Source organism: Xenopus laevis, chromosome 4S (genome assembly GCF_017654675.1).
Source record: "Xenopus laevis strain J_2021 chromosome 4S, Xenopus_laevis_v10.1, whole genome shotgun sequence".
In the NCBI taxonomy this organism is placed as follows: domain Eukaryota; kingdom Metazoa; phylum Chordata; class Amphibia; order Anura; family Pipidae; genus Xenopus; species Xenopus laevis.
The window spans coordinates 10,580,948-10,605,752 of record NC_054378.1 but is presented as its reverse complement, the minus strand read 5'-3'; the positions used below and the strand labels follow the sequence as shown (position 1 = coordinate 10,605,752).

The following is a 24,805-nucleotide window of genomic DNA, read 5'->3' as shown; positions in this document are numbered from 1 at the left end:
GCGCATTAGAGTGAAACGCCAAACTTTAACTAAAAAGCTTTCTCATTCGACTGCGCATGCGTCTGCCCTGGAATAACCCAGGGCCGGTAACATTTTCTGCTGATAGGAGCACTGGCCCGGGGTTTCAGGTAAGTAAACTAGCGATGCACCGAATCCAGGATTCGGTTTGGGATTCGGCCAGCATTTGGTCTTTTTCAGCAGGATTCAGATTCGACCGAATTCTTTCGGCTGGCCAAACTGAATCCTAATTTGCATATGCAAATTAGGGACGGGAGGGAAATCAAGGGACTTTTTGTCATAAAACAAGGAAATAAAAAAAGTTTTCCCCTTTCCACCCCTAATTTGCATATGCAACTTTGGCTGAATCTTTCTCAAAGGATTCGGGGTTTGGCCAAATCCAAAATAGTGGATTTGGTGCATCCCTAAAGTAAATACATTAACTTGGGGGTTCCTAACATTTGGCACCCCACGTGCTAAACAACTTTACTTCTCCTTTAAGGACTGGAGTCCAAAACTGCCCCCATACTCCAGATGAGGCCTCACCAGGGACCTATAAAGAGGCAGAATTATGTTTTCATCCCTTGAGTTAATGCCCTTTTTTATACAGTACAGAAGTTTATTTGCTTTAGGAGCCACAGAATGACACTGCCCAGAATTAGACAATTTGTTATCTACAAAAACCCCAAGATCCTTCTCATTTAAGGAATACCCCAACACACTGCCATTTAGTGTATAACTTGCATTTATTTATATTATTTTTGCCAAAGGGCAAGTAGAAAGGTTGTGTTTGATTGCTTCAGGTTGCCAGGCACAAAGATGGACTTTGAACAGCAGTGCACAAGCAAACGGGCCTGACGGAAAAAACACCACTCCACCTACTGTTAAAAAGTGGCGTAAAGCCACAGAGGTGTTTAATGCCTGCAGATTCCTTAAGGCCCCCCATACACGGGCCGATAAAAGCTGCCGACAGGCAGAGTCAGCAGCTTATTGGCCAGTGTATGGGGCCCTCCGACGACCTCCCTGGATCGATATGTGGCCGAAAGTCGGCCAAACCTCGATTGGGCAGGTTAAAAAAATCCTATTGCAGCCGCATCTGTGCATGTATGGAGTTCCTGCGATTCGACCGCTCGTATCGGATGCATTATGATCCGATGGGCCCTAGAGCCCACGATCAGATCAGCCCGATATCACCCACTTCAATGTGGGCTTATCGGGGAGAGATCCGCTTGTTTGGCGACATAGCCAAACGAGCGGATTTCTACATCTATGGCCACCTTTACACACATCTACCTTATGTCTAATAACCCTCTCCCATCCATACAGTGTAATGAAGGACAGCTGGATTCCCTGGGACAGTAGCAGGAGGGCCTATAGGGGCACTTGCTACCATATGATCAAAGGGGCAGTTGATCGGGTGTTAAAGTCCTGTTGTCGTTAATTAGCATTGCTACATAGTCATTAGGGGTTTTCAGCTGTTCTCTATGTATTCTCTGCTGTTTTCTCTACTTGGTTGTGCAGTTATTCGGCAGTGAAAGGGTTAGTCGGGCTGAAGCTGAATGGTTTCAGCCTGTTTCCTGACTGCCAGCTGCCACATCCAGCTGCCACATCCAGCTGCCAGCCTCTTCTCACCTGTGCTGCACTTCAGCTGTTGCTCACACTCTACAACTTATATACAAACTGGGAAATTCAGTTCCTTTCAAGGGTCGCCCTCCCTGTAATAACAGAACTTTTTGGTGCCTGAAGGGCTCCTTTCTTTGTAAATGATCTGGAATGTGAAACGGTATTGTAGCTTCCCCCCCTCGTGAATTCTCACACCGCAGGGTTTGTGGGTTTTACGTTTCAAGCCAAACAGGCTGGGGTTTTGTTATCGGGTTGCCTTTGGTTTATGCCTCAGGCCAATGACCTGCGCAGGTGACCCAATGACTAGGGTTCCCAAGGGCAGCTTTAAATGAGGCCAGTAACACACACAATCCAAACTCATTAAAATTGGCACTTGACTGATTCAATGCCGTGTATATTTAAATATGTCCCCTAGAAGAATTCATCCTGCTTTTGTTCAACGTGCGATGCCTGCAGGCACAGGTTTGTCCCCCAAAAAACTCCCTACTTTATCTGTTTTGTTTAATGAAACTTTAGGTCATGGCTGGAGGCATGTGGCCCTACAAACTGAAAGTAAAAGCATTAAACTCGTATCTAAAAATGGAGCAGAACTTTCTGTAATATGTTTCATTGTATCACTTCCCTTTTTTATAAGTGTACTAAGATCTTCATCAAACAAGAAGTGCAAATGACAGTTGCTTTCCGTCATGTTTGCCTTTAAATTCACTCTTCAGTGCGATGTAAACCTTAAAATTATTCTTTGAATGATTTTGCTATTCGTTCATTGACTTTTCACCTTTAGCTATCTGGTTGCTAGGATTCAGTTTACCCTAACAACCATGCAGGGGTTTGCATGATAGATACTATACTATAGATACTATAGTTTATATAAACATGCTGCTGTGTAGCCATGGGGGCAGCCATTCAAGCACAGGATACACAGTAGATAACAGATAAGTACTACTATAGTTTATATAAACAAGCTGCTGTGTAGCCATGGGGGCAGCCATTCAAGCACAGGATACACAGTAGATAACAGATAAGTACTACTATAGTTTATATAAACAAGCTGCTGTGTAGCCATGGGGGCAGCCATTCAAGCACAGGATACACAGTAGATAACATATAAGTACTACTATAGTTTATATAAAAAAGCTGCTGTGTAGCCATGGGGGCAGCCATTCAAGCACAGGATACACAGTAGATAACAGATCAGTACTACTATAGTTTATATAAACAAGCTGCTGTGTAGCCATGGGGGCAGCCATTCAAGCACAGGATACACAGTAGATAACAGATCAGTACTACTATAGTTTATATAAACAAGCTGCTGTGTAGCCATGGGGGCAGCCATTCAAGCACAGGATACACAGTAGATAACAGATAAGTACTACTATAGTTTATATAAATAAGCTGATGTGTAGCCATGGGGGCAGCCATTCAAAGCTAAAAAAGGAGAAAAGTCACAGGATACACAGCAGATAACAGATACGCTCTCTAGAATACAATGGGATTTTTCAGAACGTATCTGTTATCTACTGTTTATCCTGTGCTTGAATGACTGCCCCCATGGCTACACAGCAACTTAAAACTATAGTTGTTTTTCTGAAGCAAACACTCCAGTATTCCCAGCGCAGGGCAACAGTACATTATATTGTCTTTCCTTTAAAACCCTTTCATTTTTTGGTGTTACTCTTCCTTAAAAGATGATCTACTCCTTTAAAGGAGAAGGAAAGCTACCAAAGCAGTTTATTGCCAATAGATTAGCCACAATAGTGAGAGCTATACGACTATATTTATTCTGCAGAATGCTTTACCATACCTGAGTAAACAGCTCTAGAAGCGCTCTCTGTTTGTTTAGGATAGCAGCTGCCATATTAGCTTAGTGCGACATCACTTTCTGTCTAAATCTCTCCCTGCTCACTCATATCTCTGGACTCAGGGAGGGGAGCAGGGAGAGAGGAGCAAACTGAGCATGCTCAAGCCCTAGCCTTGGAGGTTTAAGCTGAAAACAGGAAGTCTGATATAGAAGCCCATGAGTACACAATAGAAGGAAAGAAATGCTGTGTTTCTTTTGACAGAGGACTCAGAGCAACATTACTTTGAGGGTTTACTGGTGTATTTATATAGACCTTTCTGATAAAGCTTACTTACTTTTAGCCTTTCCTTCTCCTTTAGGGTAGGGGCACACTGGGCGATTCGGGGAGATTTAGTCGCCTGGCGTCTTTGTAGCGACCAATCTCCCCGAACTCCTTCCCTCTCTCTTGCGCTGGCTAAAATGAAAAATCGACTGCGCTAAAGCACACACAGCGATTCGTTTTTCCAAAGACGAGGCCGATTAGTCGCCAGGCGACTAAATCTCCCTGAATGGCCCAGTGTGCCCCTACCCTTAAGTGATTTTTGGAGTCCTTTATCTACTTTACTTGAATGCTGTTGATCTTTTCTTCCACAGTTTATATATCAATTCTGTTCTGTTTTGTGGTTTCAGAGCTCCGGAGGTCATTTTGGGACTGCCATTTTGTGAAGCCATAGACATGTGGTCCCTGGGCTGTGTGATTGCAGAGTTGTTCCTTGGATGGCCGCTCTACCCGGGGGCACAGGAGTATGACCAAGTAAGTGCACGGCTGCGAGACTATTTCCGAAATATGTCTGGGAAAAAAAACCCCGTTAATCTGAAATACGTTTATGCATTTAATTAAAGCCTAAATGAGCAAAGTTTCAGAATATAACTCAATATAATACACAAGACATGAATATCCTGTAAATTATCCTTATAAATGGTGCTTAGTGATGTCATCAGTTATAATTGGAGCTTAGTGATGTCATTTCTGTCACATGACCCACGGAAACTTGTGTATTATAATAAATAAAGTAGCCCCTGTTGCAAAATATGAGGATATTAGAAGTCACCTCGGAGTTCCGTGACCTGTATAAAAACTCCTGGTCATGGAACTCCTCGGTAACTTATAATATCATTATATATACTTTATTCACTATATAAAGTGGTTGTATGGGTGTGACATGAGGGTTGTGGCCATGCAACACAAAGTGCTTAAAAAGCTCCAATTCTAGTATACGGCAGAAGGATCCCTTTTCAAACACTACATGATAGAGGAGTAGGAAATACATGGGTAAAGTCCGCTTCCAACGAGGCAATGCTGCTTGAGAGGAAACGATTTCTGTGTGTATATTAAACTGTTGACACCAAAGCTACTGTGTATCATTCCCTTTTGAGGCAGACTTGGTGAGCAAGATGCTCGCTCCGTTATCTTGGAGCCCAGACACACAGCAGCCAGGATCTGTCTTTACTGGGCAGCTCTGTCGCCTTAAAGGGATACTGTCATGGGAAAACGCATCAGTTAATAGTCCTGCTCCAGCAGAATTCTGCACTGTAATCCATTTTTCAAAAGAGCATACTGGTTTTTTTTATATTCAATTTTGAAATCTGACATGGGGCTAGACATATTGTCAGTTTCCTAGCTGCCCCCAGTCATGGATCCCATGCCTGTATAACAAAATAAAATAAAACAGCAGAGCAGTTTTACATTGATTGTTTTGAGGGTTTACATATCTAGACAGTGACCCCCAGACAGCGTTGGACTGGGAGACCCGGGGCCCACTGGGGCTGCTGCCTCTGTAAACATTTCTTAAAGGAGAAGGAAAGGCCAAAATTAAATAAGCTTTATCAGAAAGGTCTATATAAATACACCAGTAAACCCTCAAAGTATTGTTGCTCTGAGTCCTCTTGTCAAAAGAAACACAGCATTTCTTTCCTTTTATTGTGTACACATGGGCTTCTGTATCTGACTTCCTGTTTGCAGCATAAACCTCCATAGCTAGGGCTTGAGCATGCTCAGTTTGCTCCTCTCTCCCTCCCTCCTCCCCTCCCTGCTGTAATCTGAGCTCAGAGCTGTAAGTGAGCAGGGAGAGACTCAGGCAGGAAGTGATGTCAGCTTAAAAAAAGGCTCCGTGTAGCCTGTGTAGCCAGGTCTTGCCAATGTTCTAATAAAGGCATTTTTATCTACAAAAATCTTCTTGTTTTGGTGCTGTACGTCAATCAAATACTTAGGAAGTGATGTCACACCAAGCTTATATGGCAGCTTCAATCCTAAACAAACAGAGACAGTGTCTAGAGCTGTTTACTGGTAAAGCATTCTGCAGAATAAATATAGCATTCTAGCTTGTACTATTGTGGCTAATCTGTTGGCAATAAACTGTCTTGGAGCTTTCCTTCTCCTTTAATTTAATTTTCAGTAAGTACAATGTGCATAAGAAGTAAGACACTGAATATCTCTTGCTCTCTCTCTCTCTCTTTATTTATTTATGTTCTTTCTTATTTCCAGATCAGATACATCTCACAGACGCAAGGGTTACCTGGAGAGGCGCTATTAAATGCGGGTACAAAAACATCCAGATTTTTTTGTCGTGAGCCGGATGCTCCATACCCCAGCTGGAGGTTAAAAGTAAGTTCTCGCTAACTGTTCCCTTCTTTGCCCGTCTTCGTTCATGTCTGTTAAGTTTGCTGTTGCAGCTTGGGGGTAAGTGTGTCCTGCATTTAGACAGCTTTCCTGTTTTTAAAGTGTGTTCCCCGGGACAAGAGACAAAAGACTATTCTCTGAGAATAGTCTATGGTATTTTCTATGGATATGACACATACAGCTTGACACACATTCATATTTGGAGCAGACATACACTTGTGTGTACCATAATTACAATCAGGTCTTTTTTTTTTGCTTTACTGCAACAGCAAAATGTAGCATCAGTGGTTCCTTTCATTGGCTTATTTAAGGGGTCCCCAACCATTTTTACCCATGAGCAACATTCAGATGTAAAAGGAGTTGAGGAACAACACAGGCATGAAAAATGTTCCCGGGGGTGTCAAATAAGGGTTGTGATTGGCTATTGTTAGTCCCTATGTGGACTGGCAGCCTACAGGAGGATCTTTTTGGCAGAACACATGGTTTTTATATAAAAACTTGCCTCCAAACTTGGAAGCACATGCTTTCAGGCCAAATGCAGCAACATCCAAGGGGTCAGGGAGCAACATCCAAGGGGTCAGGGAGCAACATCCAAGGGGTCAGGGAGCAACATCCAAGGGGTCAGGGAGCAACATCCAAGGGGTCAGGGAGCAACATCCAAGGGGTCAGGGAGCAACAACCAAGGGGTCAGGGAGCAACAACCAAGGGGTCAGGGAGCAACAACCAACCAAGGGGTCAGGGAGCAACAACCAACCAAGGGGTCAGGGAGCAACAACCAACCAAAGGGTCAGGGAGCAACAACCAACCAAGGGGTCAGGGAGAAACAACCAACCAAGGGGTCAGGGAGAAACAACCAACCAAGGGGTCAGGGAGCAACAACCAAAGGGTGAGGGAGCAACAACCAAAGGGTGAGGGAGCAACAACCAAAGGGTGAGGGAGCAACAACCAAAGGGTGAGGGAGCAACAACCAAAGGGTGAGGGAGCAACAACCAACCAAGGGGTCAGGGAGCAACAACCAACCAAGGGGTCAGGGAGCAACAACCAACCAAGGGGTCAGGGAGCAACAACCAACCAAGGGGTCAGGGAGCAACAACCAACCAAGGGTTCAGGGAGCAACAACCAACCAAGGGGTCAGGGAGCAACAACCAACCAAAGGGTCAGGGAGCAACAACCAACCAAGGGGTCAGGGAGAAACAACCAAAGGGTGAGGGAGCAACAACCAAAGGGTCAGGGAGCAACAACCAAGGGGTCAGGGAGCAACAACCAACCAAGGGGTCAGGGAGCAACAACCAACCAAGGGGTCAGGGAGCAACAACCAACCAAGGGGTCAGGGAGCAACAACCAACCAAGGGGTCAGGGAGCAACAACCAACCAAGGGGTCAGGGAGCAACAACCAACCAAGGGGTCAGGGAGCAACAACCAACCAAGGGTTCAGGGAGCAACAACCAACCAAGGGGTCAGGGAGCAACAACCAACCAAAGGGTCAGGGAGCAACAACCAACCAAGGGGTAAGGGAGAAACAACCAAAGGGTGAGGGAGCAACAACCAAAGGGTGAGGGAGCAACAACCAAAGGGTGAGGGAGCAACAACCAAAGGGTGAGGGAGCAACAACCAAAGGGTGAGGGAGCAACAACCAAAGGGTGAAGGAGCAACAAGCAAGGGGTGAAGGAGCAACAAGCAAGGGGTGAAGGAGCAACAAGCAAGGGGTGAAGGAGCAACAAGCAAGGGGTGAAGGAGCAACAAGCAAGGGGTGAAGGAGCAACAAGCAAGGGGTGAAGGAGCAACAAGCAAGGGGTGAAGGAGCAACAAGCAAGGGGTGAAGGAGCAACAAGCAAGGGGTGAAGGAGCAACAAGCAAGGGGTGAAGGAGCAACAAGCATGGGGTGAAGGAGCAACAAGCATGGGGTCGGGGAGCAACAAGCATGGGGTCGGGGAGCAACAAGCATGGGGTCGGGGAGCAACAAGCATGGGGTCGGGGAGCAACAAGCATGGGGTCGGGGAGCAACAAGCATGGGGTCGGGGAGCAACAAGCATGGGGTCGGGGAGCAACAAGCATGGGGTCGAGGAGCAACAAGCATGGGGTCGGGGAGCAACAAGCATGGGGTCGGGGAGCAACAAGCATGGGGTCGGGGAGCAACAAGCATGGGGTCGGGGAGCAACAACCAAGGGGTCGGGGAGCAACAACCAACCGAGGGGTGAGGGAGCAGCAACCAAGGGGTGAGGGAGCAACAACTAAGGTGTCTGGGAGCAATAACCAAGGGGTCGGAGAGAAACATGTTGCTCACGAGACACTGTTTGGGGACCACTGGCTTATTGCATTATAAAGTCTCTTCCTCAGGCATGTATTATCCGCAGTACAGCGTGCCGTCATACTGTGTAAATCATTTTATAATGAGCATCTTTATATACTTCAGTGTAACCAATATTGCATTTCATACATTTTTTTCTTCCCACCAGACATTGGAAGAACATGAAGCAGAAACAAGAATGAAGTCAAAAGAAACTAGGAAGTATATTTTCAACAACTTGGATGAAATTGTGCACGTAAGTAACTGCTTGTTCCCTTTAAGCTCATTACTGCTTGTCCGCTATTGCCATCAGTCTTTTCGGGGTTTTTTTTGCGTGTGTGGGGACTTGGTTTTTTTTTTTTATAATTGAATCAATGTGTTCACAGCAATTATAGTACTACTTAGCCCAAAGTCCAAACTGCTCTATACTTAAAAAATAAAGCTGCAAGTAACATTCACAGGTTTAAATTTAAAGGGCATATAAGCCCATTTATGTAATATGTACTTCTTTATAATGTACAGTGCTATCAAGTTGCTAGTAAATAGTAAATTGCAATTGAAATCCACAATCAGTGTAGCAAAAGGTCTGTGGCTCATGCTACATTCTTCTTAAAAGAATACATTCTCAGTTTATCATCTGTGTGTGCTTTCTGTATGCATATTTATTATGTATGGGTGAATGATGAGAAGTATTTTACAATATGAATCCGCATCAAATGGCAGGGACTGAGCATTTAGACCCAATCAGCACTTCATACAATATTGAGGCCAGTGAACAGTGAACAAGTCCTGTTGTGGGGTTTTAAAGGAATTGTTCAGTATGAAAAAAAACTGGCTAAATAAATAGGCTGTGCAAAATAAAAAATATTTCGAATGTAGTTAGTTAGCCAAAAATTTAACGTATAAAGGCTGGATCTCTAACATAATAGCCAGAACACTACTTCCTGCTTTTCAGCTCTCTTGGTTTCCACTGATTGGTTACCAGGCAGTAACCAATCAGTGACTTGAGGGGGGGACCACATGGGTCATATTGTGTTTAATTTTACACTGAACTGTTCCTTTAAAGGAGAACTAAACCCTAAAAATAAATAGGGCTAAAAATGTCACATTTTATATACTGAACTTATTGCACCAGCCTAAAGTTTCAGCTTGTCAATAGCAGCAATGATCCAGGACTTCAAACTTGTCACAGGGGGTCACCATCTTGGAAAGTGTCTGTGACACTCACATGCTCAGTGGGCTCTGATTGGCTGTTGAGAAGCTAAGCTTAGGGCTCGTCACTAATTATCCAGCAGAAAATGAGCTTCCCCTGTAATATAAGCTGATGCTACAGGTTTGCTGATTATTAAATTCTGATGCTAATTGCACTGGTTTCTGTGCTGCCATGTAGTAATTATGTGTATTAATTACTAATCAGCCTTATATTGTGACATTTCTATTCTATGTGTACTGTATATTGTGAGTGGGTCCCTAAGCTCAGTAAGTGACAGCAGCACAGAGCATGTGCAGTGAATCAGCAGAAAAGAAGATGGGCAGCTACTGGGGCATCTTTGGAGACACAGATCTTTACTGCTAAAGGGCTGTGGTTGCCTTGGGCTGGTAAAGAAGCTCAAAATATAATGTAAAACATTTCTAGCTACTTCTTTAGTTTAATTTTCCTTGTCCTTTAAGCGATCTTACAGGATGTATTTTGTTACAGGTGAACATGATGGTGGACCTCGATGGTAGTGACTTGATGGCAGAGAAAGCTGACCGAAGAGAGTTTGTAGCCCTGTTGAAGAAAATGTTGATGATCGATGCTGATAAGAGAATTAGTCCAGTCGATACCCTGAACAAATCATTCATTACAATGAAGCACCTCTTAGATTTCCCCCACAGCAACCAGTAAGTTACCTGCAGTCTCCCAAGTAAAGCTGACAATGTACTTTGAGATTCGCCAGGTATCTCTGCTCACACTACAATATAAAATTTCATTCCTGAACCAACGAGTATATATTTTTTAGTTGTATTATTGGTATGTAGGTGCATCTCAGGTCATTTTTGTCTGGTCATGTGATTTCAGAAAGAACCAGCACTTTAGGATGTAACTGCTTTCTGGCAGGCTGTTGTTTCTCCTACTCAATGTAACTGAATGTGTCTCAGTGGGACCTGGATTTTACTATTGAGAATCCCTTTTTCCATCTATAGATTATATAGTGAATAAAGTATCCCTAATTGTAAAATATATAGTGAATAAAGTACCCCCTCTTGCAAAATATAAGGATATTATAAGTTACCGAGGAGTTTCATGTCCATTTTATACAGGTCATGGAACGCCAAACTATCAAACCTCATATTTTGCAACTGGGGGTACTTTATTATAATTCACAAGTTTCAGTGAGTCATGTGACAGAAATGACATCAGAACTCAAGGTTTATAACTGATGACATCAGAACTCACCGTTAATAAGGATATAATTTACAAGATATTCATGGCTTTTGTGTATTATATAGTGAATAAAGTACCCCCTCTTGTAAAATATAAGGATATTATAAGTTACCGAGGAGTTTCATGACCATATAAAAACACGAGGCCGAAGGCCGAGTGTTTTTATACAGGTCATGGAACTCCGAGGTAACTTCTAATATCCTCATATTTTACAACTGGGGGTACTTTATTTATTATAATACACAAATTTTAGTGAGTCATGTGACAGAAATGACATCACTACTCACCGTTTATAACTGATGACATCACTACTTACCGTTTATAAGGATATAATTTACAGGATATTCATGGCTTTTGTGTATTATAAGATTATATTGATCGATTATATACAATATTTAATAATATAATATATATATATATATATATATATATATATATATATTTATTAATATCGATAGATTATATTGGAAAAAAAGAGCAAGTATTCCATAGAACATATTAATGGAAAAAAAATATATAGATATATATAAAAACAGACTGAACGTAGAAATTTTGGCTGTCCATTACTGATTAAAGGCAATGTAACTGTGGCTAAGAGAGTCTGTTGTACAAGCCGTAAACAATAAATATAATTACATTTGTTTTTTTCCTGCAGTGTGAAATCATGTTTCTATATTATGGATGCCTGCAAGGCCCGCCCAAACCACGGCGATACATCTAACCACAATAAGACCTCCATCATGAGGCCGATCACATCCACAAACATGGGCAGCATGTCTGCTGGCTTTACCAAAATCGGTACCATTCGGGGTCAGGTAAATCCATTTTTCAAAGCCCAGAAATTAATTGTTGTTTAAAGGACAACCTCATCAAAAAGGTTTTGTTTTTTTTGGAATTTAATCACAAGAGGATTTGAATGTTCATTTATTAAAAGTTTTGAATGGATTGAGATGTTTGTTGTAATTGTTATTAAAAGCAATATCTGTCTGCCAGATTCCAAAATTGTGGGCCGGGCCTAACAGGTAGGAATTGGGACAACAGCAGGGGGGCTCAGCCTGAAGGCCAGTTAGGGTGAGAGTTGGGGAGAATGGCAGTTTGCTGCCCTAGATACTAGGGATGCACCGAATCCACTATTTTGGATTTGGGCAAATCCTTCGCGAAAGATTCGGCCGAATACTGAACTGAATCCGAATACTAATTTGCATTTATATAAACTAACTATAGTTTATATAAACAAGATGCTGTGTAGTCATGGGGGCAGCCATTCAAGCACAGGATACACAGTAGATACCAGATAAGTACTACTATAGTTTATATAAACAAGCTGCTGTGTAGCCATGGGGGCAGCCATTCAAGCACAGGATACACCGTAGATAACAGACAAGTACTACTATAGTTTATATAAACAAGCTGCTGTGTAGCCATGGGGGCAGCCATTCAAGCACAGGATACACAGTAGATAACAGATAAGTACTACTATAGTTTATATAAACAAGCTGCTGTGTAGCCATGGGGGCAGCCATTCAAGCACAGGATACACAGTAGATAACAGATAAGTACTACTATAGTTTATATAAATAAGCTGCTGTGTAGCCATGGGGGCAGCCATTCAAGCACAGGATACACAGTAGATACCAGATAAGTACTACTATAGTTTATATAAATAAGCTGCTGTGTAGCCATGGGGGCAGCCATTCCAAGGAGAAAATGTTCAGATTACACAGCAGATAGCAGATATGCTGTAGAACACAACGTTATCTGTTATCCACTATTTAACCTGTGCCATATAGCCTTTTTTAAATTACCGCCATGGCTACACAGCAGCTTGTTTATATGAACTATAGTAAAGTTTCTGAAGCAAAATCACCAGTTTTACCAGTGCAGGGCAACACTACATGATGTTTTCTCACTTTTAAACACATACATTTTTTTTGGTGTTACTGTTCCTTTAAATGCCAGTTTACAGCTGTGCTTCTTTCTGTATTGTTGTGCGGGGGTTGAGAAAGAAAGGTTTTATTTTTGGTTTGTTTTATGTTACACCCCCCCCCAACCGTATTAGTGCTGTTTTCAGCTTGTACGTTGTGTGTGAGCCCTCTTGTGGCAGGAGCTAAGAATACATTTTAGGAATCATTCTTTATTTATTTGGCACCAGCATATTCCTCTGCACTTACTACACATTATTCACACCAGTCCCTGCCCCAGTGCATCTTACAATCTAAAGTCCTTATCACAGTCGCACATTGTATTGCATAGATACAGAAGTTAAATTTTAGTCACAACATTCTAGTGAATAATGCAGAATATGCGAAAGCTTTGGTTACATGCAATTAAAAACGAATCCATTGTTGCCACGTCAGAATTAACTGACAGTCTTGATTACAGGGATTACTCTAAGGGCCCTTACTCACGGGTGTTTGAAGCTGCGCTCCCCTGCATTACGGTTTAATGCGTTCAGCCGCAGGGGAGTGCAGGAGTAGACGCGCTGAATTCTTTTCAATGTGGCTGTACTCACACAGACGCATGTAAGTGCCAAACGCAGGAAAAATGCAACATCCATCGCCCCAAACTGCGTTTGGTGCTTACATGCGTCTGTGTGAGTACAGCCACATTGAAAAGAATTCAGCGCGTCTACTCCTGCGCTCCCCTGCGGCTGAACGCATAAAATCAGAACGCAGGGGAGCGCAGCTTCAAATGCCTGTGAGTAAGGCCCCTAATAGTTTATCATTTATAAGAGCAGTGGCTGACTGGGAGATTTGTTGAGCACGACTGCCGGCAATAAATCTCCCAAAAATGCCTCTCCATTGGAAATAACCGGTAGTAAAACCTACATAACGCACAGTTGCCGAAAGTTTCCTTCCGAGGCGACTTTGGGAGAATGAAGCAATGTTTTGGTTTTAATGCCAACAATTTCAGTTATTTCCAATGGAGAGGCATTTTCGGGAGATTTGTCGCGTGCAGACTTTTATCACGGGTGACAAATCTCCCGTCAGCCAGAAGTCTTACGTATTTCTGCACTTACTAGGGTTGCCGGTGATCCGACACGACTGTCTGATGCAAATGCTGCAAGCTGCGTCTGCATCCGACAGTCATGTCATGTCGGATCACCGGTGCGACTTTATATTACTTACCTTGTTCCTGCTGCATCCGACTTGAAGCGTGCGTTTTGTCGCCCAGTGTCAGATCCGACGGAAACGCATTAAAGTCGGCTGTGTAGTCCTACCCTAAAACCGAGCACATATGGAATCCACAGCTTGCATGGCTAATGAGCAATTCATTTAGATGCATGGCTGCACATAAATCAGTTCAGTCTGCAGAATGCATCTAAATGAATTGCTAATTAGCAGGCTGTGGATTCCATATGTCTTCTGTTTTAAATAAGGATGCACCGAATCCAGGATTCAGCCTTTTTCAGCAGGAGTCGGATTCAGCCAAATCCTTCTGCCCTGCCAAACCGAATCCTAATTTGCATATGCAAATTAGGGGCAGGGAGGGAAGTTGCATGACTTTTTGTCACAAAACAAGGAAGGGAAGTATTTCCACCTTCCCACTTCTAATTTTGCATATGCAAATTAGGATTTGGTTCAGTATTCGGTCGAATCTTTTGTGAAGGATTCGGGGGTTCGCCGAATCCAAAATAGTGGATTCAGTGCATCCCTACTTTTAAAGGGCTGAGGTGGCAACCCTAGCACATACCATGCTTCAGGCTTCATTGGTAACACATAGGGGCAGATTTATCAAGAGTCGAATTTCAAATTCACGGGGGAGTTTTTTTTTTAACTCCCAATAAACTCCCATGTACTTGAAATTCGACAAATAGAAATTTATTAAAGAAAATCTTTTCTAAACTCGGGTGAATAGGATCGACCCGAAAACTCGAATCGAATTCGGTTTGAGTTGTAAAAACTCGATTTGAGTTTTAAAAACTGACAGGAATGCTGCAAACAACTCCAAATTGATCCCAGGACATCTCCCATCGACTTAAATTCGACAGGTTTTAGGTAAAAAGTCGAACTTGAGTTCTCAAAGGTCCAGAGTATGATAAATCTTGAAAACTTAACAGTTTTGGCCATAAAAAAACTCAAAAATTCTAAAGGTGGCCATACACGGGCAGATAAAGCTGCCGATATCGGTCGTTTGGACCGATTTGACAGCTTATCTGCCCGTGTATGGGGGCTTCCGACGGGTCTTCCCGATCGATATCTGGCCACGATATCGATCGGGAAGGTTGGATTTTTACACGACCGACCCGTTGGAGCCGCTTGGCGCATCGTAATTCGATCGTTCGGCCATACGGCCGAACGCTCGAATTACCCCCGATATAGCCACGCAGTTTAGTGGCATATCGGGGAAAGATCCGCTCGTTTGGCGATGTCGCCAAACGAGCGGATCTTGGAGTCTATGGCCACCTTAATTTCGGATTTTGAATTCGACCCTTGATAAATCTGCCCATTACTGTTTATCAGATGAGAAAAGCGAGAGGAAGCTGCTGTCATTGAACTGGTCTGGAGTCCTGTCTATTGTTTTTAGCTGTGCTTGCAGCTGTTTAGTAGAGCCGGACCTTTAACCCCTGATGTGACTGTGCATGTCTCTTTCTGTTTCAGGCTTTAACAACATCCGGCTATTCTGTTATACACCATGGAATACCGCTGCAGGCTGGGAGTGCTCCATTTGCTTGTAACGATGCTTTTCAGCAAACCTTGATTTTGTGCCCTCCAGCTATCCAAGGTAAGTTACCTCTCAACTGTCACCTAAGGGAGCTAGCACACGGGCAGATTCGGGGAGATTAAGTCGCCTGGCGACTAATCACCTCTTCTTCGGGACTGCCTTCCGCCTGCTATAATGAGAAAACGCAGTGCCAATGCACTCGCGGCACTTCGATTTCCTGAAATCGCCTGGAGTTTCCTCGTGAGGCAACTTCGGGCGACTTTGGGAAATTGAAGCACTCAATAATGGTTATGCCACTCATTCCTGAGAATAACAGAAACATAAGTGAGATTGGGAGTTAAAAATTTAGCTCCTCTTAAACGGGTTGTTCACCTTTAAGTTAACTTTTAGTATGTTATAGAAGGGCTAATTCTAAGCAACTTTTCAGTTGCCCTTGATTTTTTTTAAATTTTGTGAATTATTTAACGTTTTTCAGTTTTCATATGGGGGTCACTGACCCCACCTAAAACAAAAATGCTTTGTAAAGGCTACAAATTCATTGTTATTGCTGCTTTTTATTATTCAGCTTTCACTTCAGGCTGTCTTCTATTTTTATTCCAGCTTCTAATTCGAATGAATGAATGGTCGCTAAGGTAAATTGAACCTTAGCAACCAGATCACTGAAATTGCAAACCGGCGAGCCGCTAAATGACTCAAATCTACAATTGCTCAAAATTACAAATAATAAATAAATTGTGCCGATTGATTATTGCTCTCTAGATCATATTAAAAGATCATCTAAAGGTGAACCACCCCTTTAATCATTATGAATGTTAAATGCTTACTGCAGTTTCTTCTTTTGCTACAACATTTTGGTTCCCATTATTGTTTCATATCTTAGAACAGGAATTTACTCATATATATGTAGTCACTTTTACGGTAGGTTGTGTACAGAGCTAGAATATGGGGAGCTATGGTTTAAAGGACAAGGAATGTTTAATTAAAGAAGTAGCTAGAAATGTTGTACATGATGTTTTGTGCTTCTGTACCAGCCCAAGGCAACCACAGCCCTTTAGCAGTAAAGATCTGTGTCTCCAAAGATGCCCCAGTAGCTCCCCATCTTCTTTTCTGCTGATTCACTGCACATGCTCTGTGCTGCTGTCACTTACTGAGCTTAGGGACCCACTCACAATATACAGTACACATAGAATAGAAATGTCACACTATAAGGCTGATTAGTAATTAATACACATAATTACTACATGGCAGCACAGAAACCAGTGCAATTAGCATCAGAATTTAATAATCAGCAAACCTGTAGCATCAGCTTATATTACAGCCAGGGAAGCTCATTTTCTGCTGGATAATTAGTGACGAGCCCTAAGCTTAGCTTCTCAACAGCCAATCAGAGCCCACTGAGCATGTGAGTGTCACAGACACTTTCCAAGATGGTGACCCCCTGTGACAAGTTTGAAGTCCTGGATCATTGCTGCTATTGACAAGCTCAAACTTTAGCCTCGTGCAATAAGTTCACTATATAAATTGTGACATTTTTAGCCCTATTCATTTTTAGGGTTTAGTTCTCCTTTAAAGGATATTGCTTAATAGACTGCAAGACAATAATTACAGGTGCTTTAGTGCGTTGAATGAATTGTGTCGGAATGTGCTTATTGTAGGGCTTTGTCGTGTTCTGTACAATGGATTAAACAGACGATAGAAATCATTGTGCTCTCCCCTAGTGTCTGCTGCATTCTCACATCATCACATGCCCAGGCAGAAAGCCAGAACTACGTCGTTTACAGCAAAGTTCCAGTCCATTTACATTTATTTTATCAATGTTAACAATGCCCTGTTACAATCTAAACATGTCAACCTGTGTTTGATGCTCCTAGGAATGGCGCCAAACCATGGGAAGCCAACAAGTTACTCCGTGAGAGTGGACAATGCAGTTCCGTTGGTTACACAAGCCGCAGCCATACAACCGCTGCAGATAAGAGCAGGTGTTCTAACTCAGGTTGGTTTACTACAAGTTTCTAAATATCACGGCACACGCTTGGTCTACAAATAGAATGTGTACAATTTTTAGGGATGCACCTAATCTTCTATTTTGGATTCGGCCGAATCCTCTGCGGAAGATTCTGGCGAATCCTCTGCAGAAGTTTCGGCCGAATACCAAACCGAATATGAATCCTAATTTGCTTATGCAAATTAGGGGTTGGAAGCCGGGTCAGACTGGGGGGCCTGAGGCCCACCAGGGCTGCTGTCTCAGGGCCCCCCTCCCAGCCCCTTGCTCCGCCCCCCTGTGATGCGGTGCGATTGCACATGCACGCACATACTTGTTTTTGTGTGGATCGGAACATCGTTTCTGCAGGGTGTCCCGCCGGCCCAGTCCGACCCTGGTTGGAATGGGAAAATTTTTTTACTTCCTTGTTTTGTGCTAAAAAATCACGAGATTTCCTTCCCCGACCCTAATTTGCATATGCAAATTAGGATTCAGATTCGGTTCGACCCGGCAGAAGGATCCGGCCGAATCCGAATCCTACTGAAAAAGGCTGAATCCTGGATTCGGTGCATGCCTAACAATTTTATTTGATAAATGCACTGCGACTGCTAATTTTTTATTATATTGGGTTGTTTTTTTTTTCAATTCCAAAGGCCTGGTCTAACGGAACTCAGCCAATATTAGTTCCTACTTGGCAACAGGTGACGACTATAGCCCCAACAGCGACAACGCTTGCCTCTGACACCTTGGCTGGACCACAGCGACTTGGAGACTGGGGGTAAGATAAAGAGAGAAATCCGGCCCGTGCGCGGGACAGTTTATACCAGACATGGGGAGGCGCATTTATCAAGGGTCGAATTTTGAACTCCATTAAATTAGTTTGAATTCGGAATTCAATTGGGGGAAATTTATTTAAAAAATCGAATTAATTAAATTTTTCCGATCTGAAATCCAAAAATTTGTTTAGAATTATACAAAACTCAATTAAATTTTTGTCAGGAAGGCTACAAACATCACCAAACTGATCCCTGGATGTTAGTGATGTGAGGGTCGGGTGAAACCCAACCCACACCCGACTCTAACTGGCCCTTCACCAACCCGCCCGAGTCCAACTTCCTGCTTTCATATTAAGGCCCACGCCAACCTGCCCTATAAGTGATGTCACAAAAGGGGCGGGGCAGTAGGCACACGTCTTTAAAAAATCAACCAGGAAGACGGCAGTTTCGGATACCAGCCGGGAGTGCAGGAAGAAGAGCTCAACCCGGACCCACACGCAAATGGAGGTGCTGGTGCGGGGTCGCACATCACTACTGGACGTCTCCCATTGACTTATACAGTCATTCGGCAGGTTTTAGGTGGCAAATAGTCAAATTCAAATTCTTAAAGGACCATGATAAATCTCAAAAATCCAATTCAATTTTTTTTAAACAAAAAACTCGAATCAAGTTTGGATAAATCCCTAGTCGAATTTGAGAGTTATGACCATAAAAAAAAATGTGACCCTTAATTAATCTGCCCCTTAGACTTTATATACTAAAATATGTATTTTTATTTTCCTCCTAGGAAAGTTATTCCACACGGAAACCATTACAATTCTATGATCATACAGCCGATTCTAACCAACCAAATGACCCTGTCCGCCCCTCAGCCGCTCAGTTTAGGTATCGCGCACGTGGTGTGGCCTCAGCCTGCAGCTAACAAGAGGAATAAGTTGTGTCAGAACAGGTAACGAGCAGTTAAAATACGACCTCTTCATGCTGTTGTATCCTGCTTCCGTAGAAGGAATTTATTTCCTGTTTGTTAGTAGCATTTGTTTTACATAATATTATTAATAATAATGCTGGCCTTGAATTAAAGGGGAACTGTCGCAAAAATGGAAATGTAATATAAGCTTCGGCATACTGAAATAAGAAACTTCCTAAATACAATCAATTAAAAATTCTGTCTCATTTCTGAAATAATCAAGTTTATCTTCACTATTCCTCGTCTGTTTCTTTTCATTCTTTCTTCATTCAGGAGTTGGGTGTCAGATGAATGATCCAATATATCTTATAGAAGTGGCTCCTTTTGCCTAGAAGATGTATTAGAGCCAGGGTTGGACTGGCCCGGCGGGAATCCGGGAAAAAACCTGGAGGACCCGAACCTCATGACCCCCACCAGGCCAGACCCCCTGTCCCGATTTTCCCTTTTTATAAGAAAAAATTAGCACCATCTGCGCATGCGCAACAGAATGACGACATGCGTGTATCGCTGTTTGCGCATGAGCAACCAGCGGCACCTTCATGCGTCACAGTAGGGGGGCCCTGGACAGCCCCAGGCCCCCCAGTTGACCCTGCTTAGAGCTCACTCTTAAAATCACCAGAAATCCTGTCTCTCTACATGCAGAATTTGTGCAAAAGGCAGTTATTTTGTTTGTACTCGAATCGGTTATTTGAGTGAGCTCTAATACATCTTCTAGGCAAAAGGAGCCCCCCTATAAGATATATTGGATCTAACTGTCAATGATTATCTGACACCCAACTGCTGCATGAAGACAGAATGAAGAGAAACAGATGCTGAGAGAGGAATAGTTAATATAAAGCGGATTGTGTGGACTTGCTCTCAGCACCAGAGCGATTGTTTTATAGAACAAAAATAGCAGATTTTATTTAGTTTGACGTTTATTTACCATACTTGCTTCTTCTTTGACTACTTTGATATGGTGAATGTCAGACCAGGTGTTTTGTTTTTGTTTTTTTGCCTCGGTAGAAATGCCCAAAACTGACCATGCCACCTCTTACTCAGTCATTTATCAACTCTGGGCAAATTTGCCCATGGGCAGTAACTAGGGTTGCCAACCGGCCGGTATTTTACCGACCTAGTCGGTAAAACACCTGGCAAGGCCGGGGCCGGTATTAAAATTTACGGCAGTTGCCGGTAATTTGTAATATCCTTTAAAAAAATCCCTCGGCCTGCCCCCATTTGCGCAGAATTTACCTTTTTTGTAGTCTTCTTCACATCGGCGTGATGTTGCTCCGCCCCTTTTAGTGACACTGTGTAGCCCTGCCCCTTTTGCATCATGAACGCCTCCTTTTTGTACCCGCCCCCCATCGGCCGGTTATTTTTTTCACTAAAGATGGCAACCCTAGCAGTAACCCATGGCAACTAATCAAATTGCTGGATTCATTGCTCTACTTGCGGCTGCCTTTAAAAAGCTATTCTCTGATTGGTTTCTATGGGTAACTGGCCATGGGCAAATTTGTCCAGTGATGATAAATGAGCCCCAGTAGTTCATTGTAAACTAGGGATGCACCGAATACAGGATTCGGTTTGGGATTCTGCCTTTTTCAGCAGGATTCGGATTTGGCCGAATCCTTCTGCCCGGCCGAACTGAATCCTGATTTACATATGCAAATTAGGGGCGTGGAGGGAAATCACGTGACTTTTTGTCACAAAACAAGGAGGTAAAACATGTTTTCCCCTTCCCATCTCTAATTGCATATGCAAATTAGGAGTTGGATTTAGTTCGGTATTCTGCCGAAGGATTCGGGGGTTCGGCCGAATCCAAAATAGTGGATTCTGTGCATCCCTATTGTAAACTGGCTGTCAGCAGTTAGATTATATGGTAACTCAGTATATCTTTGGAGGTGTTTATTTACCTGCTGTTTTCCCGTGACAGGATTAACACAATTCAGGACATTGTCGTTCACAACCCTGTAGTCGCTTCTCCAAAGATCTTACGTAGTGAAAACACCGGAGTGGAAGAAAGCAGTGTATCACTGCAGGACAATCAGGAGGAGGAGGAGGAAGAGCAAAACTCCAGTAAGAACACCCAGGGGCCGGTCCCTGATACCTCGATCCAACAACAACAACAACAGGCCATAGTCATTGGGGATTCCCCTAGCCCTACAGTAAGCGTCATCACCATCAACAGTGACACGGAGGAAGATGATCCAGCGCAGACACTGTCAATGAGAGAGTAAGTGCTGGGACTATAGCAAGCCATATGAGCCCTTAAAGGAGAACTAAACCCTAAACATAATATATGGCTAAAAATGCCATGTTTTATATACACTGAACTTATTGCACGAGGCTAAAGTTTCAGCTTGTCAATAGCAGCAATGATCCAGGACTTCAAACTTGTCACAGGGGGTCACCATCTTATATTGTGACATTTCTATTCTATGTGTACTGTATATTGTGAGTGGGTCCCTAAGCTCAGTAAGTGACAGCAGCACAGAGCATGTGCAGCGAATCAGCAGAAAAGAAGATGGGGAGCTACTGGGGCATCTTTGGAGACACAGATCTTTACTGCTAAAGGGCTGTGGTTGCCTTGGGCTGGTACAGAAGCACAAAACATCATGTACAACATTTCTAGCCTACTTTTTAAGTTTAACTTTCCTTGTCCTTAAAATTGTTTACTTATTATACAATTTGGTTCAGAAAAAAAAAATATTTTTAGCCAGCAGTTCCTGTTCTTGTCTTGAGCCGCATCTATTCTATTGTGTTTTACATGAATAGATAAAAATAATCCAAATGTTTGAAAATGATACCTTTTTCTCTGTACCATCGCCATTTCTGAATAGGGTTGCCACCTTTTTACAAAATTTTCACCGGCCAATGGTGGGGGCGTGAACAAAAGGGGCAGGCTGTGACATCAAAGGGGGTGGAGCCACGGCACACGATGGGTCAGTGTTGGGGCGGGAACAAAAGGGGCAGGTTGTGACATTGAAGGGGGTGGAGCCACGGCACGCAATGGGCCAGTGGTGGGGGCGGGGAAAAAAGGGGTGGGCCGTGACATTGAAGGGGGTGGAGCCACGGCACGCAATGGGCAGAAGGCAGCGAAAAAGGTACATTTTGATCGGATTGGGTTGCGGGTCAAGGGTCTTTTTTAGGGGTATTACAAAATAACCGGCAGCTAAATGTAGCTGCCGGTAAATTTGTAATACCAGCCCCGGCCTTGGCAGGTGTTTTACCAGCTATGCCGGTAAAATGCCAGCCGGGTGGCAACCCTATTTGTGAAGAGGAGCGCAAGCGGAGAATCTGTAAATTATTTCTTAATAAAGACTTTGCAAATTTAAAGTTAAATGTGTCTTGGGGGTTTATATAGAAACTAATTTTTTTTAAAAAAAAAAATGTTATGTTACTGGTCTTTTAATATTCATATTCGTTTCAGCCAGGCACAAGGATTCACTCGAATCCTGCTGAAAAAGGCCAAATCCCGAACCGAATGCTGGATTTGCTGCATCCCTAGTGTACAGATTTATGTATTGTACAGTGCCGCAGAATATGTTGATACTTTAATACATGTTAATAATGATGCTTTCTATATCACGTTTTACATTAAATGAACTTAAAGCATTTGGCCATTTTTTTCAGGTGTAAGCACAGTCTGGATTGTGACGCCTGCCAGAGCACGTTGAATGTTGAACGAGTTTGTTCCCTGAGTAGCCCCGACAGCACTCTGAGCACCAGTTCTTCAGGACAGTCGAGCCCATCGCCATGCAAGAGGAGAAACAGGTAACTGGCCCACCGTTTAACTTTAGCTTCACCTGATTGGAGCCGTACAAGTCATAATAGTGCAGGATTGTGACAAGCACAGGGGAATACCTGCTCTGCCATAGTCTTTTTCCTCTCTTTCTTTAATTTTGGGGATTAATCCTGCTGTAAACTGTGCCTGTATAACTCAGATGATTTAAAAAAAAAAAAAAGTAGAAAAATCTTTATTAGGACATATTCATACCTAACGCGTATCGTGCCAAGGTGGGCACTTACTCAGCATATGAGCACGAAATGCGTTTAGTATGAATATGTCCTAAGAAAGATTTTTCTACTTTTTAAAATCATCTGGGCTCCTTTCTCAACAAATAGTAAGGGGGGTTATTTACTAAACTCCGAATGCAAAAATCACGAAAAATGTGTGATTTCAAAAATCTGACTTCAAAAAAATTGGAAAAGTCAGAATCTGAAAATCTCAGACCTGTGGAGGTTGCATTTAAGTCGATGGGAGAAGTCCCAATGATTTTTTGATGTGCGCTGATGTCCGAAGTTTTCGGGTGAAAATGACGAGAAAATCGGATGAAAAAGTACGAAAAATTAGTGAAAATAATAAATATACGTAAAAAACCCGAGCGGATTTGATCAGAGTTTGTAGCAGAAAATATTGAGATAAATTTGGACTTTGATAAAAAAAACCCTAAATCTATCCCACCTTTGTTTTTGTTTGACTAAATGATTATGGCCTTTGGACTGGGGGTCTGTTTGGGATTAGACTACTGTGAATGATTTTTCAATGAAATAAGAAACTTTTTGAAATTTACATTTATTTATTTTTTTTGAATGTTCCAGCAGTGGAGACACCCACCACAGTGAATTAGTTTGTTTGTTTGTATAACTCTATTCAACAATGTTTTTTGTAAGCCTCAGCCCATTTGTCCAATGCAAGCTCGTTAATACCCTGCAGGAGGCCTATGGGAGACGATAAATAGGGCTTTGGCCAGTATGTACCCGCTGACCCATTTTCGGGTGACAGCTGCTCTCGGCAATCAACTGTGCTCAGTCAAATCAATGTGTTTGTCTTCACCTTTAAATTAAAACTGCCTGATTTAGAAGTGTGAAGACTGATCCTGTACCCAAGCCTTTTCTGTGGAAGTGATCTCTATGTAGCTAGTCCTTCCAGCACCCCAGCCCTAACAGCAAGTTATTTTTTTACAGCATATCCGACGATGAACCAGAGAGCGGCTGTGACACTGTGAATGGCTCCCCAAGTTCTGATTCTTCAGGACACGACAGCCCGTTTAAGAGCAGCTTCGTCAGGGACTCCAATCAGAACACCGAGTCTCGGACTCCAGAGAAAACCGATAGCAAGTCCACAGTCTGCACCGTGGTGGTGCCACCCATCAGGATAGAAAACCGCCAGTTTAACTCTCACCGGGTGTCAAATAAAGGTAGGAAGTTTGTCACTAGTGTTCCAAAATACTAAATGTTCTTTACAGACAATTAATGAACTTCTGTGGATACAACAGTGTATCGATACTGGTTTATCCTTAAAGCAGAAAACCCTGAAAGAATTACCCAAGGTAAAACTCATCTAATCAGTAAGGATCTGTTTTCCAGATACAGCGTGTCACCCTGTAATTAAAGGCAGGTCTGCGCCGGGTCGGATAAACCATCCAAACTCATTGGGGAGTCGTCACCAGAAACTCACATCAGCATTCCAGCATCAGCCACCTCTGAATTACAGTAAAGTAAGTGCGTCCATATTCCTTCAAATGGTAATAAGGCTCATTTTCCCGGTGGTATTTTGTAGATGAAGTAATAAAAATGGAAGTTTTATCCAAGCACTTCTGGTTGCATTATTCAGCTTGTTATATTATTTATTATATCCA

General features: G+C 42.8%; 1 protein-coding gene across 1 annotated transcript in view; it reads left to right on the top strand.

The window, feature by feature from the left end:
• Positions 1–24,805, top strand: part of hipk3.S (homeodomain interacting protein kinase 3 S homeolog) — an 87,970-nt gene that overhangs the window by 59,534 nt on the left and 3,631 nt on the right. The window contains exons 3-15 of the mRNA XM_018260148.2: positions 4,088–4,211; positions 5,943–6,062; positions 8,534–8,620; positions 10,064–10,248; positions 11,448–11,607; positions 15,394–15,517; positions 17,329–17,450; positions 18,092–18,216; positions 19,002–19,163; positions 21,097–21,396; positions 22,797–22,937; positions 24,132–24,364; positions 24,534–24,664. Coding sequence (XP_018115637.1) covers positions 4,088–4,211; positions 5,943–6,062; positions 8,534–8,620; positions 10,064–10,248; positions 11,448–11,607; positions 15,394–15,517; positions 17,329–17,450; positions 18,092–18,216; positions 19,002–19,163; positions 21,097–21,396; positions 22,797–22,937; positions 24,132–24,364; positions 24,534–24,664 — 2,014 coding nt within the window. The remainder of the gene's footprint in view (positions 1–4,087; positions 4,212–5,942; positions 6,063–8,533; positions 8,621–10,063; positions 10,249–11,447; positions 11,608–15,393; positions 15,518–17,328; positions 17,451–18,091; positions 18,217–19,001; positions 19,164–21,096; positions 21,397–22,796; positions 22,938–24,131; positions 24,365–24,533; positions 24,665–24,805) is intronic.